The following is a 16,673-nucleotide window of genomic DNA, read 5'->3' as shown; positions in this document are numbered from 1 at the left end:
CAGTTTGATCCTTGTTGGTCTTGTTTATGTTTCTAATCGCAATCCATAGACTTTTCATGAGCTCATCCTTTAGTTAATAGTATTTTCAATAGATGTTATGCAATCACGCCATCAGGGTAAGTCATAGAGTAAATATTTAAAAGTAGACATAACTCCTCTAATGCGTATCAAAAATAACCCCCGCTTTCAAAATAAAGATCATCTCATCTGTTGATAGTGAGTCTAGCAGCATCCTCTGCTCAGACACAGATGGCCCTGTGTTTGCAGGGAGTGATCAGCATGCTGACCTTCACTTTTAATGACTTGCATTTCCCAGGCAGGAAATTTGAGCCAGATGCAGCGTTATTTGGCCTCATAATATCTGAGCGTGGAATATATTCAGGCCTTCATTGGTGCAGTCTAATATGTTTCTCACTGAATCTGAATGCCACAGTGATTATGAGCTTACTCGGACTTTAATTCGCCTGCCCGCCACAACCCCATTTTATAATCCTGCAATGTGCATGAAAATACTCACCAGCGAGTAGTTTACTGTATCTCAAGTATGAGGAGTTAAAAATGAAATGTCTATACATACTCGCCCTCCTCCTCCTCCTCCTGCTGCTGATGCTGTGTCAGTGTGCCTCACGCAGGGATGAGTTAGGGAGGCTTCCCTACTATAATTCGTGATTCAGTACAGACTATAGTGCTGCAGTTCCTCCTCTGCCTGTTAGGAATAGCATGACTCAGGGGTCCCATAGGCGCAGCTGCAGAATCCGCTGTCCGCAGAATACATAAACAGTCTGTCGCCTCTCCTCGGGGGTGCCTTGTATAACACTGAGAGAGGCAAAAACAAATACAAAGTGACACCGGCTCACTCTTGGTAGCTCCTCCTGTGGACTCAGAGAGGAGGAGAGGAGACTGCTTTAGGAAATTTACCGATGAAGATGACACCATGATGATGAGAATTCACTTGTGAATGGCCAAAATAGTGTTTTTAAAGAGAGGCCTGCAGCTGTAGTTATGTGTGTGTTAAGCCAGTTTACCCTCGCACTTGACCTTTTGTGCCTTGGCAATCCTGTCTCTGTGGGCCACTGATAAAGAGGGTGTAGTAGTCCTAAGGGAGATAATTGCACGCACGCACACACACGCGCGCGCGTACACACACATAAAGTATGACTTCAAGGCTCCGAACTGACGCTGTTTTCCATTTTATCATGTGCCATTATGTCTTGAGCACAAGAGTGATGGTCTGTGAGGCAGACGAGCAGGAGGTGGATGCTCATTAATTATGTGGCGCATTAAGTCGGAGTCATCCCCCAGCTCATTATTGTGTCGGTCCATTTGCACCTGCGCTCCTGCGATGGAGGGCTACACCTCACCAAATAAGGACATGTGAGAGACCCTTGATGGGGGTGCCGTTGAACGTGAAACAGGGGGAAGAACGGGAGTGAACGTGCGCGGTGTGTATTTGTGTGTGTGTGCTGGACGGTCTTGCATGGAGACCTGAACCGAATAGGGGGAACACCGGGTTAATCTGGTTACATAAGGAGCCATTGAATTTGCGGAACGTCTCTGCACTAATCCGCTGAAGTATTCATGTTCAACTGTCCCGCGGCGGAGTAACACACAAGACACACACACATTACACACACACTTGTGGCTCTGAAAGGCACAGTGGCGCTGCATGCATGAGGAGCGCATGACATAAGATAAACGCACCACAGAGTGACTGGCATCTCTGGCTTCCAGGCTGCTGCTGCTGCTGCTGCTACGTTTCATTGTGTCTCTGCAGAAGCTGATATGCTTCACGTTGCAAACCCAAACTGTGGCGGTTTCTGCGCTGTTGTTCGCGCCCGTGACGATTCCGCTGACGCGCCACTAGCCGCACCACCCAGGAGACAGAGAGGAGAGCTGTGAGCGGCGGAACGAGCAAAGGGCTGGCTGACTTGCTGACTGACTGACTGGAAACCACGTCCCTCTCTTTCTCTTTCTCTTTCCTCCTTCCTCCTTGACCATCGTGGACAGAGAAAGCCTGTTGGTCGTGCAAGTCCCACGGACGATATTTGGCCAGCGACAGCTCCTCACCACCAGTAGCATCATCCAGGCTCTTCTGCAGAGATGGAGGTACCAGGCTTGGCGCACAACATCACCAGTCCATTAAGTCCCTGCGAGGGGATGATCAAGGACCTGAGTTTAGACGCCATACAGTTATGCGAACGAGATGGTAAGGATGGATTTTTTTTTGCTTTTGCTTTTCACATTCCCGCATTGTGTCGGTGCATCAGGCCCCGTTCTTTATGCCAGAGTCGGTGCAACGCGTGCACACTGTTTGTCATTGGGTTGTAGCTGCATGCTGTTACCCGTATTGTGTGTTAGAAGGGAATAGGGGCCGGTGGCTCCGCCGGTTTCCTTGGATGGATGGATGGTGCGCTCGTGCGTGTGTGGAATAGCTGAGCGTCTTTACAGTGGTGCCAACAAGGTTTTCTTCATTCATAAGATTCAAGAAGAAAGTCCCCGCGCAAAATGCCTGCAAACTGCATTATGCAAAACAATATGAAGCGATGAATATCTTTATTTCAGCACCACAGACATGGACAGAGGCCGGCTGCCACCGCGCCTAACTGCTGCTTCTGGTCTTTTACTAGGGGAGCTGGCTTCTTCAGTTTATTTGCTCAAAGCACATGACAGCTTAGCTATAGTTTTTTATTCTGTTATGACTGTTTTTATTTTTTACATCCTATCATCAACTCACTAAACTCCCCCCTTTATACTTTAAATTTGTAATTAATCAAGTCATCCACCTTAATAGCCTGTGGCTGACTCGCCAGAATTAAAAAGTTTTCTGGGTATTTACCATCAAATAAAGAGCTGATATGAATTTGATCACAGATTAGAAGGCATATTTAAGCCAGTTTTCCAATGTCATAATGGATAAGCAGTTTTTTTCTCCCCCAGAACATGAGCAGGCTTAACCCTGATGCGAATATAATGGTGTGGAGGGGGGAAAAAAGCAAGTCATCATCAGGAGAGAATGAGAGACTCAAACATGGCTGCACCCACATGTGCAGGAGCGGTGCAGCCCTATACACACCCATCAGTGAAATTACAAACCATTGATTCCACAGGCAAGACTCACAAAGATCTGGTTTTTAATTAAAATTGTAGATTGATTCACGTTCACAGCAATCAAATTATATCTCACCACCTTTTTGCGTATCTGAATGGGTTTCATTTTCTTATAGCTCTAGCCCACCAGATTATCTTGGTCTGAATGTGGTTTGTGAAAGTGTCCATGCAGTCAGTCAGTGGTCTGTCTTCATTGAGCCTTCAAATGACCCCCAGCATCTGATCTTTAGTGCAGTCGTTGAGCCACACTGACTCGTTTTCTCATCTGCTAGAGCTGCCTCTCATAATGTAATACAGCAGGATGCATTTTATATCCTCTTAGTGCTTTGCTGGCCTGATTTTAAAGCTCTAATTTTAATAATGGTGTACAGACTAGGGCTGGACGTCTCTAATGGACCCCTGTGCCAGCATTGAGCCTCCTCTGCTGCAGGTTTACCGGCAAGGTTTTTTTTTTTTTTTTTTTTTGATAAGCCTGGTGTTTGCAGCAGAACGGCCACTTTTCTATTTGTCAAGAAGCTTACCCATTGTAAATAGTGCGTGTGACACCCACAGACTCTGTTTATTGAGCAGCACAATTGGTGGTTGTCGTAAACTCTAGAGATGTCAGTTCAGATACAGAACTTTATGTCTTATCATAAGTGCAGCTGAAGGATGATCACTGCATGCCAGTGTAAGTCACTTGTGTTTCCTCTTAAGAATAATTTATTAATGAGGACAACATACTTGATCTTTATGATGAAGAGTGAGAAATTATTACTTATTGCTAAGCAGGTGATCTGCTCCCCTTGGTTTGACTTTTTCAGTGAACAGTAAGTGAAGAAACATATGATGATAAATTCACATTGGATCTTATAAGCATTCCTGTTATTTTGACCACTCCCTAAACTCTGATGTAGCAGTTTCTAAATTGACCTTCAGAAATATGGTATTGTTCATACTTTCTCTGCCACACCCGATGGATTGGACTTCACATCCCAATTTTAGCTTTCTTGGAAAAGGACTTTTATTATCGGGTCAATACGCACATTCTTCCAAGGACCATATTCATTTCAGTTTCACATAGCTTTCTAAATTTATCTCCCAAATCCATTAATATTTAATTGCCAGCAGGAGAGGCTTATGTGCCTATGCTGACCTAGCAAATGGAAATGCATGCAGCTTGGGTTCAGTCTGTGGGAAAGAGCTCTCTTCGCACACACACTGAGGACTGTTTGAGCATTTCAATGCACAAAAGGACTGTGTGGGCTACAAGTTGTTTCTCTGTGTATCTTGTGTTAGAGGGGGTGTTGCAGCCTTAATGGTTCAGTTTAGGGATGGGGTTGACATGAATGAGTAGGGGGCAGGGAATGTTTTTCCAAGAGTGATTAGCAGTGGGAAAATTTCAAAATCTTCACTTATGAATAACAAGCTTCTGCCTCTGTTGTGCAGAGATCTGGCAGACACAGAGACCTGCCTCTATTATGTTGTTGGCTACTGGATACAAATTTGTCACCAATCTCTGCCAGGCTGACTTAGACCACCATTTTGATTTTATATCCACAGTTAGCGTGTACTTACAGGGGGTAATGAAATACACACAACATGTCTCTGAAGACCTTTGCGCTGTGGCTGCTGACATAATTAAGTTGGCTTGATGGATGACTGCCATTTATGCACAAGTACTGTGTCTGCACTCTGTGAAATCTCTCTGCCCAAAATACTGCCACTCCAGCTGTGACACGCTCAGTCTGCCAGCTTGTGTTTGTATGTGCGCATGTGTGTCTGTCTGCGATAGACAGACAGATAAACAGATAGAAAAGCCTTAAAGGTGCCCCCACGCTGAGCCTGCCAATTACTTATTGAGAATTGCATTGTTTCCTCAATGCAGCGTCACAACACTTAAACAAAAGGCTTACTTTTAAATCCCCACAAAATCACAGTGAAGAAGAGAAACGGCATGACGAGAAGTTTTACGAGATTAAGTAGTAGGTATTGGGAGAAATGATTATGCAGGGACCTTTTTTATATCATTATTCCAAATGCATTTCAGATGATGATGAAATATTTTTGTAGCCAATGCTATTCTAGTAGTGTGCCTCCAGTGATGGTAGCATCAGTCCAACACCTGAGTTCTGACTGATGAAACTCAACAACTAAAGCATGGATTGCCATGAAATGTGAATAGATATTCAAGATCCTTAGAGGGGACAAAGTCTACTGTTTTTATTGATCTTGACTTTTGTCGCTGTTTTTCCCTGTGAAATGTCTCAACTATATTTGGATGGATTGTAATTAGTTTTGACATTTTGATATCCATGTTGGATACAGTTTTTATCCAGCTCTACTCTTTCCTTACTGGATCCACTAGGAGCCCACCACATCCTGCTATCTGTACTCCCAGATATAGGCATCTCTGAGTTTGAACCCACTGTATCTCACTGGGTGTTTCTTCAGTGTGTCATGGCAATGATCCATTTCTTTATTCACTCATTCATTCTTTACATTCATATTATCACAGGTGAGCAAAAAGATTGTTACTGGAGCCCCTTCTTCTTTGAATATACACAATCTTCTTGCCTTCAGTTTTCTGCTGCCATGGCTTCATTTATCAATATGCAGATGACACCCAACTACTGGTCCTTCCCAATAAATGGACCCCATGGTCTCAGCTTGTCTCTCGGATGGATGGATGGATGAATGAATGAATGAATGTCTCCTCTAACTAAACACCCCTAAGACTGAACTCTGAATCATTCCAGCCACCAGTCTGTCCATCACATTCTCAACCTTAAAATCGCCCCCACATCTCTCACCCAAACCAAGGCTGTCAGAAAGTGAGTGACTCAGTTACCCTTCTTTAACCATGTTACATCTGTCACCGTTTTGCAGTATGAGAAAAATAAGGTCCTGACTAAGATCACCAGACGACTCTTGGTACAGGCCATGGTTATCACTACAGTGAAACCTGCGCTGATGGTCCAGAATATACCATAAAGTGTCTGATCAGCCCAAAAATAGCACGTCACTCCTCTGGACCTCCACTGACCCATGGCCACCTGAATCATTACTTTCCTGCAGATTAATTCTTCTGCACCTATCTACTTGAGCCCAATCATCCAGGCTTATTCTCCTTTTTGGCAACTGCATTTCTCCAAGGAACTTCATCTAGCACTGCAATGCCTGCACACAAAACAATCACAATTCAGATCATTCTCATTGGCAACATGAACAACAAAAGGCCACCAGATTAAGGGCTGGCCCTCCTATCTTGAAGAGATTTAGTACTTACCCCTTACTTCAAGTTCTCCTACTCTACTTGAGCTTAAGTGCTGTCCTTGACTCTTAGGTCTCTTTGGATAAAAGCAAATGAGTGAATGCAAATACCTGCAAATGACACCGACAACAGCCAACTTACTGCTACAGTAATTAGCCAATGTAAGCATGCTCACATGATAAGCTAAAGATGATGGACATTACTGTAATATGTTTACATTGTCATTGTCAGCATGCCGATTTGGGCATTTTGCTCAAAGCACTGCCGAATCAAAGCACAGCCTCATGGTAGTAGGCTCTTAGTCTTTCATACATTAGTACCCCCTGTGATAACTGTTACATGGTGGACTTGAGTAGAGCTTATCCAATATGTTCCAATATGGGGCAACAGCAGGCCGGCCTTATGACATAAAGCACTGACTGAGTAAGCTGGCATTTTAGCTTGGCCAGTGTTCAATGTGAACAGTTGTGCCATGACTGTGCTGGCAAGAGGTACAGGTACCAAGCAGTCATTTATTAGCTGCTAATGTGTTCACTTTTAATTGACTTTACTGTGATATTCGGGACTGGCTACAGTGTCTAGCGATGAAAATCAACTTCAAACATTCAATCTAATTTTTTTTCTGTCAGTGGCTCACTGCTGGTGCATGTCCCTCTATAAAGAAAAGAAAGCTGAAAAAAAGCTGAAGGATTTCACAGCAGCCTCTTGTTTGAGAATTCAAATTCTATGCAAATGGGGAATGATGACTCACTCCGGTTTTCGATCTGTCCTCCTCAAGGGTCTTTTCTTTCATTTATTTGTAAGAATAGGGATGGGTCAATCGTGAATCGACAGGCCCTTTTTAACAACTAAAGTTTGTTATTAAAGTGTCTTTACTACGTCTTTGTTTGCTATTCAGGAGCGTATTGATTTGTGAAAGGTGGAACACAAACTGGGTAACCCCGATGAACAGGGCATTGTCTGTCTCACCCTGAGAGAAAGATGCTTTTCTTTTGGCAGCTTCTCCCGCTCCGAGCACGGTTCTCAGCCTGTGAGAGAAACAAAGGAGTGATTTTCAAAAGCCTGCAAACAACAGTACTGAGTGTCTGTTGCTCTGCTCATGTCTACAGTTCAAATTTAGACCCAGCACTGCAACTTAAAAAAGTAGGAGGCTCGTCTGTCTGAAATGAGTGCCCACTTGTGCAGTCAAAAGCAGTCAGCGCTACTATCGTTGGCCAGTTCTTTTTTTCCACATTGCGTACATGCCAGAAATACTTTCCAAATTGATTTTTCAGCATTAACCTTGACTGAAAGTTGAGTTGTTTTATAATTAAGAAGCGTGGACCTTCAAATGGAGCACCGTCGTCTCACATGGTGGATGCTTTTATCACCAACCACCAGTGTAATTTCGAGTATTGTCTCGATGGCCTGAATGGAAATCTAATCACTTACCTCTCACCAGTAAACCAGCGCTAAGAAGTAATTCACAGCACCAAGCCAGGTGTGACTGTAACAAATCCTACCACAGAGAGCCATTAGGATGGCCCAATGTATGCATGTTAACAAGATTTTTATTGATCCTTCTGCATCCATTGCTATTCTACACTGGCATTCGACTGCACACTGAGTAAAAAGGCAGTACACAGTAAGGTCCATTTGATAGGGTTTTAGCAGAATGGGGCTGTCCATTTGCAGGAGTGCCAATTTTTTCCGTGTGCAGCATTTTCTCTTAAGCATGTACAGCATATACAATGCTCTTACGTATCAAGCAGACTGCACTCATATGTCATGTTGAACCCCCCTGTGCATGTGTGTGCACAGCATGAGTAATCTGTGTTCCTAAGCTGCTAAGCAAGGGCTCAAAAGCTGACTCTCATTTTGCATGATCATGATTAGGCAAAAACCCCCCCACCTCATGTGTAGTGTTATAATGCAGTGCAATAAATAATAAAACCACAATAACAACAGATAGACTTTACAGTCTGATTGGTTGCATGGTTAAATTATGACTCAACAAAATGAATATTGGCTACTGCTGCGCAACCTGGATGCGAGGATGAAGAGGCAAGAGCGGTGGTGTAAAACTGGCATATAAATTTAAGTCACTCCAAGGGTTTAGACCTCCCATTTGAGACTGTAAAAGGTTTTACTCTCTCTCTTAATGCTTGACCTTCATCCCGCTTGGCTTTCGCTCCTCCATCTTTCATGGTGTGCTCTCAGGCTCCCGGAGGATTCAGAGCAGAGCAGAGCTGAGCCACTGTATCTCACAAAACTGTTGTGTTTACCTGCAGGCAAGACAACCTGTATTACATGAGGTTAATTGTATGCATTCGTTTTGAGAATGAATCATCGGCTTGTTGGCATTTATTCTATCTATCTTTATAAAATTAATGTTTTTATAAACTGTTTCCCTTCAAGAAAACATATAGAGAAAAGGGGAACTGTCTGTCTTGTGAGCATTTCCTTTTATTTAGCATCTAACACTTGTTTTTCTCTGATAACATCACATTCAGCTGGACTGAGTTGCCTTCAGAGTGTCATGTCGGCAATATCTGACTGTGTTCGGAAAGCCCTACTGTGCCTCCATTTGCAGGTTCGTTAGGAGAGCATTAGAGTAAACAGGGGCTACGTCAGCACCGAGGAGTGTTTGCAGGAGGTGGGAGGGCAGAGACCTCCTTCAGTCTCCTGTTGGAGTGTTTGAAGGGAAAGATTATTGTTGACATTTTAACATTTTGAGGGGCAGAAGACGAAGAACTTACGGTGCTTCAGGCAAAACGCAGCAACTGAGTTAGCAGGTTTTTCATCTTTGGTGTTTGTTTGGTTTAGGTTCGTGTTTACAGTCATACACTGCAGGTAGCTTGAGGATGAGGATTTGGAATAGAAGGAGTATTTTGAAAGTGTATGCTAAGCCTAATAATTCCTATAGATTATGCAGTAATATCCACATTTAAAATAAACCTGTACTTTGTGTGTTACTCAAACATGGTTTAAAAAAAACTCATATCTCACCTCCTGTGGCTATATTTCATCTTTTCCTGACACAGATCTTGGAGAGTGATAATAGGCCTTGTCTTTGTCAACAGAAAATCACATGAGTCAGACGTTACAGGCGCTGAGATCACTGTCTGGTCAGTGTATTTTCTGACAGAGGTGTGCACCGTCATGGCCTGTGTTGACCCTCTCAGTCTGAGCCAAACGTATCCGCTCAGTGGGGTTTAAGTACAATGAGATGGTCTTTAAAGTTGGACCAACAGCAGGATCAGAGTTTTTTCTTTTTACAGATCAAAGTAGAGAGGACTAGAAGTGCCCGGATAATGTCTGAGAACCCAGCATAGTGCAATTAGGCTGCGGATGTAACTTTTGGCCTGTTTACATGGTTACATATTCAGGAATCCCTCCAGTGCCCTTAATGTATAGATTAACCATGTACAGTAAATCCAGATAATATATTTAAAATGCACTGTCTTGCTGTGGTGTAAAGATTTATAACATACCACATTTCCACATTCAAGTCTATAATGTAGAGAGATTCAGCTGATCGTGAGCAGCAGTGTTGTCCAAGCACGTCACAATAAGAGGCCTTACTATTTAGGTTAAAGATGATTATTTGTGGTAATCAGCTAGTAGTGATTAGGTGGGGGGTGGGGTCTGGTCTGGTCTGGTCTGGAGGTGGTTTGGTGGTAAAGACCATATATTTGTCTCTTATGGACTTAATTTTAAAAGGGCCATAAATCATGATCTGAAAATGAGCCAAGAATATAATTGCAAGGCAACTCTCAAGGGCAAGTAGCACACTGAGTGTAGGGATGACCTTGTGTCTGGCTATTTCCCAAAGTGAATCTATCTTCAAATGCAGCTCAGTTAGATAGTTGTGTGGAGGTGAGACAGGAGCGTCCACACAGCCCAATTATGGGATTACTCTTTTATCTCGCCCTCTCTCAGCTGATGAGTGGAGATGGATGTCCCATGCTCCGCTGCTCCTGCCATTGTTTCACTCTCTATAGAGTAAAGTCGTGTTTGTGCATAACTCCCAAATTCTGCATTCTTGTATTTTACTCACTCTCGTGTTTGGACCCCAGAGAGCGCGTACAGAAAACACATTGTTGCCATGCCAAGTGGGCGTCTATAGTCTATATTCATCCTAATACTACAAAGCTCTCATTCAACCATTGACATTTTCACTGGCCTCAGCGTGCACTCTGGGTTGTAGTCATTTGCTACATGTTGTGTCACTCACACAGACCTGACTAATGGATGAGGGAAAACAATGTTGTAATGGCCTCTCTGCCCAAGGCCAAGTGGGGTAGGAGTGGCATGACAAAAAAAAGTGTGAAATTGAAGTTTACTCAACTTAACTGAATGGCTGAACTTCAATGACTTTCACCACTACTTTAATTGAATATTGCTGCCGGCTCATGTGAAGAGTGAAGAGTTGCTCTCTCTTTTTTTCCCCCTCCCTGCTGATTATAAATGAATTCATCTCTGTCCAGAGAGGAGATTCAATCAGCAGTGTTTGAAATATTTAATGGCACATATGCTCTGGGAAAAAGCAGTTAGGTGTGTGTGTGTGGTGAGGGACTGATGTGTTTCCATGGCAACATATATGGTAGCTGGCAATGCAGGCACTTCTTTGTGCATGAGTGTCGTGATATGGCCGATATACCACTGTGAGTACTTGTCTGTGGGGTAATTACTGGGAGACTGGTATGGAGGGTTTGCAGTCAGTAAAAAGAGAAGAGAGAGACAGAAGCATAGTTTCTTAAAAATAAAAATCAATCATTGTCCGCAAGACATTGTGAGCAAAGATTCAAAACTGATATTTATAATTATATTGAATTTAACTGAGCTTCACTTGCCAGAGCACTGATCTGTGTTCCCGGAGGATTCCTACAGTCAATACCAACTATATGATTTTGTTTTGGTAAATATTGTTCTATGTTGCTCTATATAAACACTGCTTATTGTTTTTTTCCTCCTTCGCAGGCAGTAAATCCCAGGACGGCAGCATCTCTGAGATGGAGGAGCTTCCTGTTCCTCAGAACATCAAGATCAGCAACATCACCTGCGACTCCTTCAAGATCTGCTGGGACATGGAGGCGCGCAGCAAGGAGCGCATCACACACTACTTCATCGACCTGAACAAGAAGGAGAACAAGAACTCCAACAAGTTCAAGCACAAGGTAACGCTGGAGTCAGCCCAGATGAACGGCAGCGCCACGGAGACATGACTCAACAAAAAGCCTCTTGTTGTAGTCTCAGAGAAAGGAAGGAATTTGTCAAGAACAAGAGGGTTTGCGAAAATGTCATTCACCGCTCAAATCACAATAAGCCACTGGAGCACAAACTGGGCAACGTGCCAGTACAAATCAAGATAAATCTTTAAGTACTCTTCAGCAAATCATAAAAATATGATTAAGCCCCTCAATAATCCAATCCTTTACTTAACCAGGTAAAAGTGCACTTGAGATTTAAATCTATTTTTTAGCCAAGAAAGCAGCAAAAATATACAAGCGCCAGTTCAGCCGACATGGCTGCAACTATTCTGCAGTGTCATACAGTATTAGTGATGATATTTTTCAATGCTAAAGATCTGTAGGTTTGATCATCTTTGGTCTGAAACATGTAACACTGATACGCCAAGTTTTGCCTTCAGATAACCTTTCTTTTTCCATGCTAGAGGCAAAAAGGCTGATTTCAAGGTGGTTTGGTTCAAAGACTGCACGGCGAGCCGTTGCTCCGAGCTCTAATAGGCTAATATCACTCACACAGCCTGAGAGCAGCAGGAAGACGGCCGCTCCTTCAGTGGTAGTCACTGATCTGGTTTGATCTTAGAGGCTCCTTTTATCGGTGCACTTCCTTTCCTCCCGTAGTCACTTCCTGAGCGCTGTGTAGTTAAGTTAAGGGTTTCTCCTCTGATAGCCGTTGCACCTGTCTTACTCTTTGTTCATTTCTTCAAGCTCACCCTCTTTATCTCTATCTGTCAGTCCCCTGATGCACTCTCTTTTCTCCCCAGCTCTCTGTGCTGGACCATTTGAGATGTTTTGGTTCTTTATCTTTCTTGTCTCCCTCTTTTCTCTCTCTGTGTTTGTTTCTTCTTACTTGAAGTATAAATCATTTGCTTGGTTTTGCCTCTTATAAATTTGTGCAGTCTGTCTACTTTCCAGGTTGAAGTTTAGAAAGTTTTACAGTTGATAATGTTAACATCCTGATTGTGAAATGACCCTACAAGCAGGTGTCCGCAAATCCCTGCATGAGGCTGAAAGAAAGCCATTAATGGAGTATTTTCTGACTCATTCCTTCCTGTCGTCATTCACCTCCCGTTGCCTTCCCTCCTCTCCCCCTTCTCTCTCAGGATGTTCCTACCAAGCTGGTGGCCAAGGCAGTGCCCCTGCCCATGACGGTTCGGGGCCACTGGTTCCTGAGCCCACGCACAGAGTACACCGTGGCCGTTCAGACCGCATCCAAACAGACTGACGGGGACTACGCCGTCTCCGAGTGGAGCGAGATTATCGAGTTCTGCACTGCTGGTGAGTAATACAGCTTACAGTGCCACGCGAGTCCATATGTTTTCAAGAAGTGTGACATCATCGCTGCCTTTGATTTTGGAAGTGACCAAGTGAAACACAGAGCACAATAGAAAAAGGGGGTTTTAGTGAGAGAGGGCTGTGATGGTGGTGCACAACACACAGTGTGAGGGTGAATGTTGAAGGGAGGCTAATTTAGACTGAGTGGATGGAAAGATGGATGGAGAGGTGGGTGGAGGAGGGGATGGGGAGGAAAAAGAAGGATTAGAGGAAGGAGGGGAGCAATGCTGTATATCTTCTGATGCTGAGGTCACTAAGTTCAACATCGCTGGCGAGAGGCTTAGTGTGGGGGAGGGGAGAGATGATGGCATGGAGTGTTAAGGGCAGAATCTATAAGAGAGGATGGGGGGGGGGGGGGGGGTAGCTGTGGTCGAAGGCACACACATCTTGTAAGTCACCACATTAGCATGCTTACTTTTTTCTGCTAAGCTGATGGGGATGTCTCAAGCTTGTCATAAACCAAAGTGGGATTGAATATCTGAACCAAATTCATCCAACCGATGTCAAAACATTTCACTCAAAACCAAAAAAAAAAATGTTGTGCTACAGGTGTTGATCATCAAAATCATTATGAACCATCGTCAGGGACCGTGTGTGTTTGTATAATCTCATGGCAATTAACCACATAGTTGTTGAGATATAGTAAGCTTGGACTGTACTGTGTGTGATGGAGGCAAAGTACGAAAAGATTAAAGATGGTTTAAGATGCGGCTAAGACCTTCCATTAATATGAATAACAGGCTAAAAAAAACTGCTGCACCACTGAATGACTTGTCCTTCAGTCTGCAGAGGTTTAAAACCTGCTTGACATTACAGTATTAATCAACCTTTCATTTCTATTCAGTTTGACCTTACTGTTGCAGTAGAGAGCGGAGTATTTCTCTTTTACCCAAATCTTCTACACTGGTGTGTGGTGTTCAAGTGCTTGTGCCAAAATTTGAACAGAGGGAAAATGCCTACATCTTTTTTAAGATACATATAGGCTTTATATATAGATATGCTTTGGATAAACTCCACACCCATTTGGCAGAGCTGCTTACACGGTGGTGGGTGAAAGTAGATTTTATTACAAGACTGACTGAAGATGACTTTGGTGTTTGATGCTGAGTCACCTCAGCCTATGAATATAAAGAAGCTGGGGAGGGAGGGGTCTGAGGATCCTTGAGTACATTCAGTTTAAAAGAATTAAACTCTTAATGAAATCACTGGCATTGAAATTGCTACTGACATTTGTTAACAAATGACTTTTGTAACTAATGACATTTGTAAATTTCCGATCCTCCTGATCATAACCTGGTCAGGCCCCTCAGGTCGTCCGGCGGTGGGTCTGTGTTGGCTGTAAACAGAATTAGATTCAGCTCTGGTCGGGGTGCTTTCAGTCACTGTGGCCGTGCTCTCTGGAAAAAAGGCTGCCTGCTGATTTCCAGTCTAAAGCACATTGAGCTTACTTGTAATAAAACGTGCTGTGTGAATAAAATTGGCGTTGTCGGCGATGACAGCATGATTAATTCTCTGCATGATTTCTGTTGTGTCTTTGTCCAGATTATTCCACCGTGCATCTAAACCAGCTGTTGGAGAAGGCAGAGGTCATCGCCGGCCGGATGCTGCGTTTCTCCGTCTTCTACAGGAACCAGAACAAAGAGTACTTCGACCATGCCAGGTAGGCAAACCACAATGACGTAGTTTTTTTAATTAATGTATTCCACTCAAGAAAAAGCTGCTCGTAGCCAGGGGAGAAAAAAAAAAGGAGATTCAGCTGAAGAGTGCAGCTGCATGGAGCAGGTTGCTTAGTTCCCTGAATCCACATTAGTACGTCAGACTACTGTAGCAGCAGACTCTGCCCAATATTAATCTGAAGAGTCATAATCTGATTCTTCCAGTGATTTCCTCTGCACACTTCCAGTACAGCACAAAAAGAAAACACTGCCCTTTTTTTTCTTTCTTTGGAAAGCACCAGAGCCTTGTGTACTGTAACTCTGCCAGACAGCAGCAGACAGTTGTTAAGGGGGATGCAGGAGAAAGAAAAGAGAGAAGAAAAAAAAACTCGCTTGTGGCAGCAAAAGTTGCACAAGTCAGTTTTGATGTAGGAGGAGTGACAGCTAGAGGAGGAAAATATAGCTGGAGTAGCCTGTTTTAGTTGTTTGCTGAGATGCTGTCACAGTTACAGAGTACACTGCTTTTTTGTCTGCCACGGTGTGAGTGCATTTTCTCCTACTTCCTGTCTAGTCCTCCTACTGTAATGGTGTTGTCTCTTCTCCAAATGGCCTCTCTCTGTCCTCTCCCAGGGAGGAAAAGCTCACAGCCCAACAAAGCACACACTCTCTGTACTAAAGCCACAGCTTGTTAGCTCCCTTTTGTTGCCTTACAGCATGACGTCATGTGGACAGTCCTATCCCTTTTGCTGAGTTGCAGCTGCCACAGCGTCCTCAGAGCGTTTCTGTTGAACTGCACCACCGTGTGGGCAGCGGCAGTACTGACGTTACGGCTTGACGAGGCCTCTTGATCGTGTGACCTGGGGTTGGAGCTGAATAATTCCATAATGCCCACAACAAAGCATCAATTATGGATATAATGACCATCTCTGGAGTGATAGCAGTATAATTGTGATTCATAATTGGAGCTGTGGAGCTCAGATTGTCTCTGTGGGGGGAAGATTCGCAGCTGCCACAGAGGCAGTCACTGCTTTTGAATGTTCAGCTGTTAATTTGCCGTCTGAAAGCTGCTTTTGCTTTCTGGCAGTTTGTTCGAGATGATAAAGAAATATTTTGTTTTCTCAGTGAAGCAATTTTCTCTCTCTAAGTTTCAAACTAGACCTAATGGTCTAACATGATTACAGCTCCAAAAACTACATTAGCATTTCATTCACAGCTCACTCTGTTTACTGCATCTTACACCATCAGATCATGTGTCATACTGTCTCTTTATATCTTATAATATCATAATGAAACTTTATAAAGTGATGCCACTGCTTTTTAGCAATTTGAAATGATTTTTATTGGATAAGGGAGGAGGCGTATTAAAACAATATGCAGCTTTGTTACAGATTGACCCTGAGGGGAAACTGATTTGATGTCTGCAGCCTTTTTTTTTTTAAATCTTTTTTTAAATCCAAATTCCAGGGAGACGCAAGAGAACCGGATGGTGCCATCAGTGAAGGACAACAGCGGCAGCCATGGCTCCCCCATCAGCGGCAAGCTGGAGGGCATCTACTTCAGCTGCAACACAGAGTTCAACACAGGCAAACCTCCGCAGGACTCCCCGTACGGCCGCCAGCGCTTCGAGGTCCAGGCCGACACGCTCTTCAGCCCGGACACCAACCTGTACTTTGGAGACTTCTACTGCATGTACACGGCCTACCACTACGTCATCCTGGTCCTGGCACCGAAGGGCTCCAGAGGCGACGAGTTCTGCAAGCAGCGGCTCCCGGCGCTCGACATCACCAACAACCGCTTCCTCACCTGCAAGAAGGAAGAAGAGGGCGACGGCGGCCTCGTCTTTCATCACGCCCAGGACGTCATCCTGGAGGTGATCTACACGGAGCCCGTAGACCTGACGCTGGGCACGGTGGCCGAGATCAGCGGGCACCAGCTGATGAGCATGTCCACAGTTAACGCCAAGAAGGACCCCAGCTGCAAGACCTGCAACATCAGCGTGGGACGCTAAGAAACGGCCAGATTGTAGGAGAGGAAGGGAAGGACTAGAGGTGACTGACCTCTACACACAGGAACACCCATGTACTGATGAAGCAG

General features: G+C 44.0%; 1 protein-coding gene across 1 annotated transcript; it reads left to right on the top strand.

Moving 5' to 3' along the window:
* Window positions 1-1,995: 1,995 nt before the first annotated feature.
* Window positions 1,996-16,587, top strand: phyhiplb (phytanoyl-CoA 2-hydroxylase interacting protein-like b; the record flags this gene model as incomplete). The annotated part of the gene is made up of 5 exons (XM_083988623.1): window positions 1,996-2,206; window positions 11,324-11,520; window positions 12,693-12,867; window positions 14,467-14,584; window positions 16,044-16,587. Exons 1-5 carry the CDS (start codon window positions 2,101-2,103, stop codon window positions 16,585-16,587), a joined length of 1,140 nt encoding a protein of 379 aa, XP_083844749.1. The 5' UTR covers window positions 1,996-2,100.
* Window positions 16,588-16,673: the final 86 nt, after the last annotated feature.

The sequence above is a fragment of the Trachurus trachurus genome, assembly GCF_905171665.1.
Source record: "Trachurus trachurus genome assembly, chromosome: 15".
In the NCBI taxonomy this organism is placed as follows: domain Eukaryota; kingdom Metazoa; phylum Chordata; class Actinopteri; order Carangiformes; family Carangidae; genus Trachurus; species Trachurus trachurus.
Note: the sequence above shows the minus strand (reverse complement) of the source record. Positions and strands in the feature narration are given on the sequence as shown.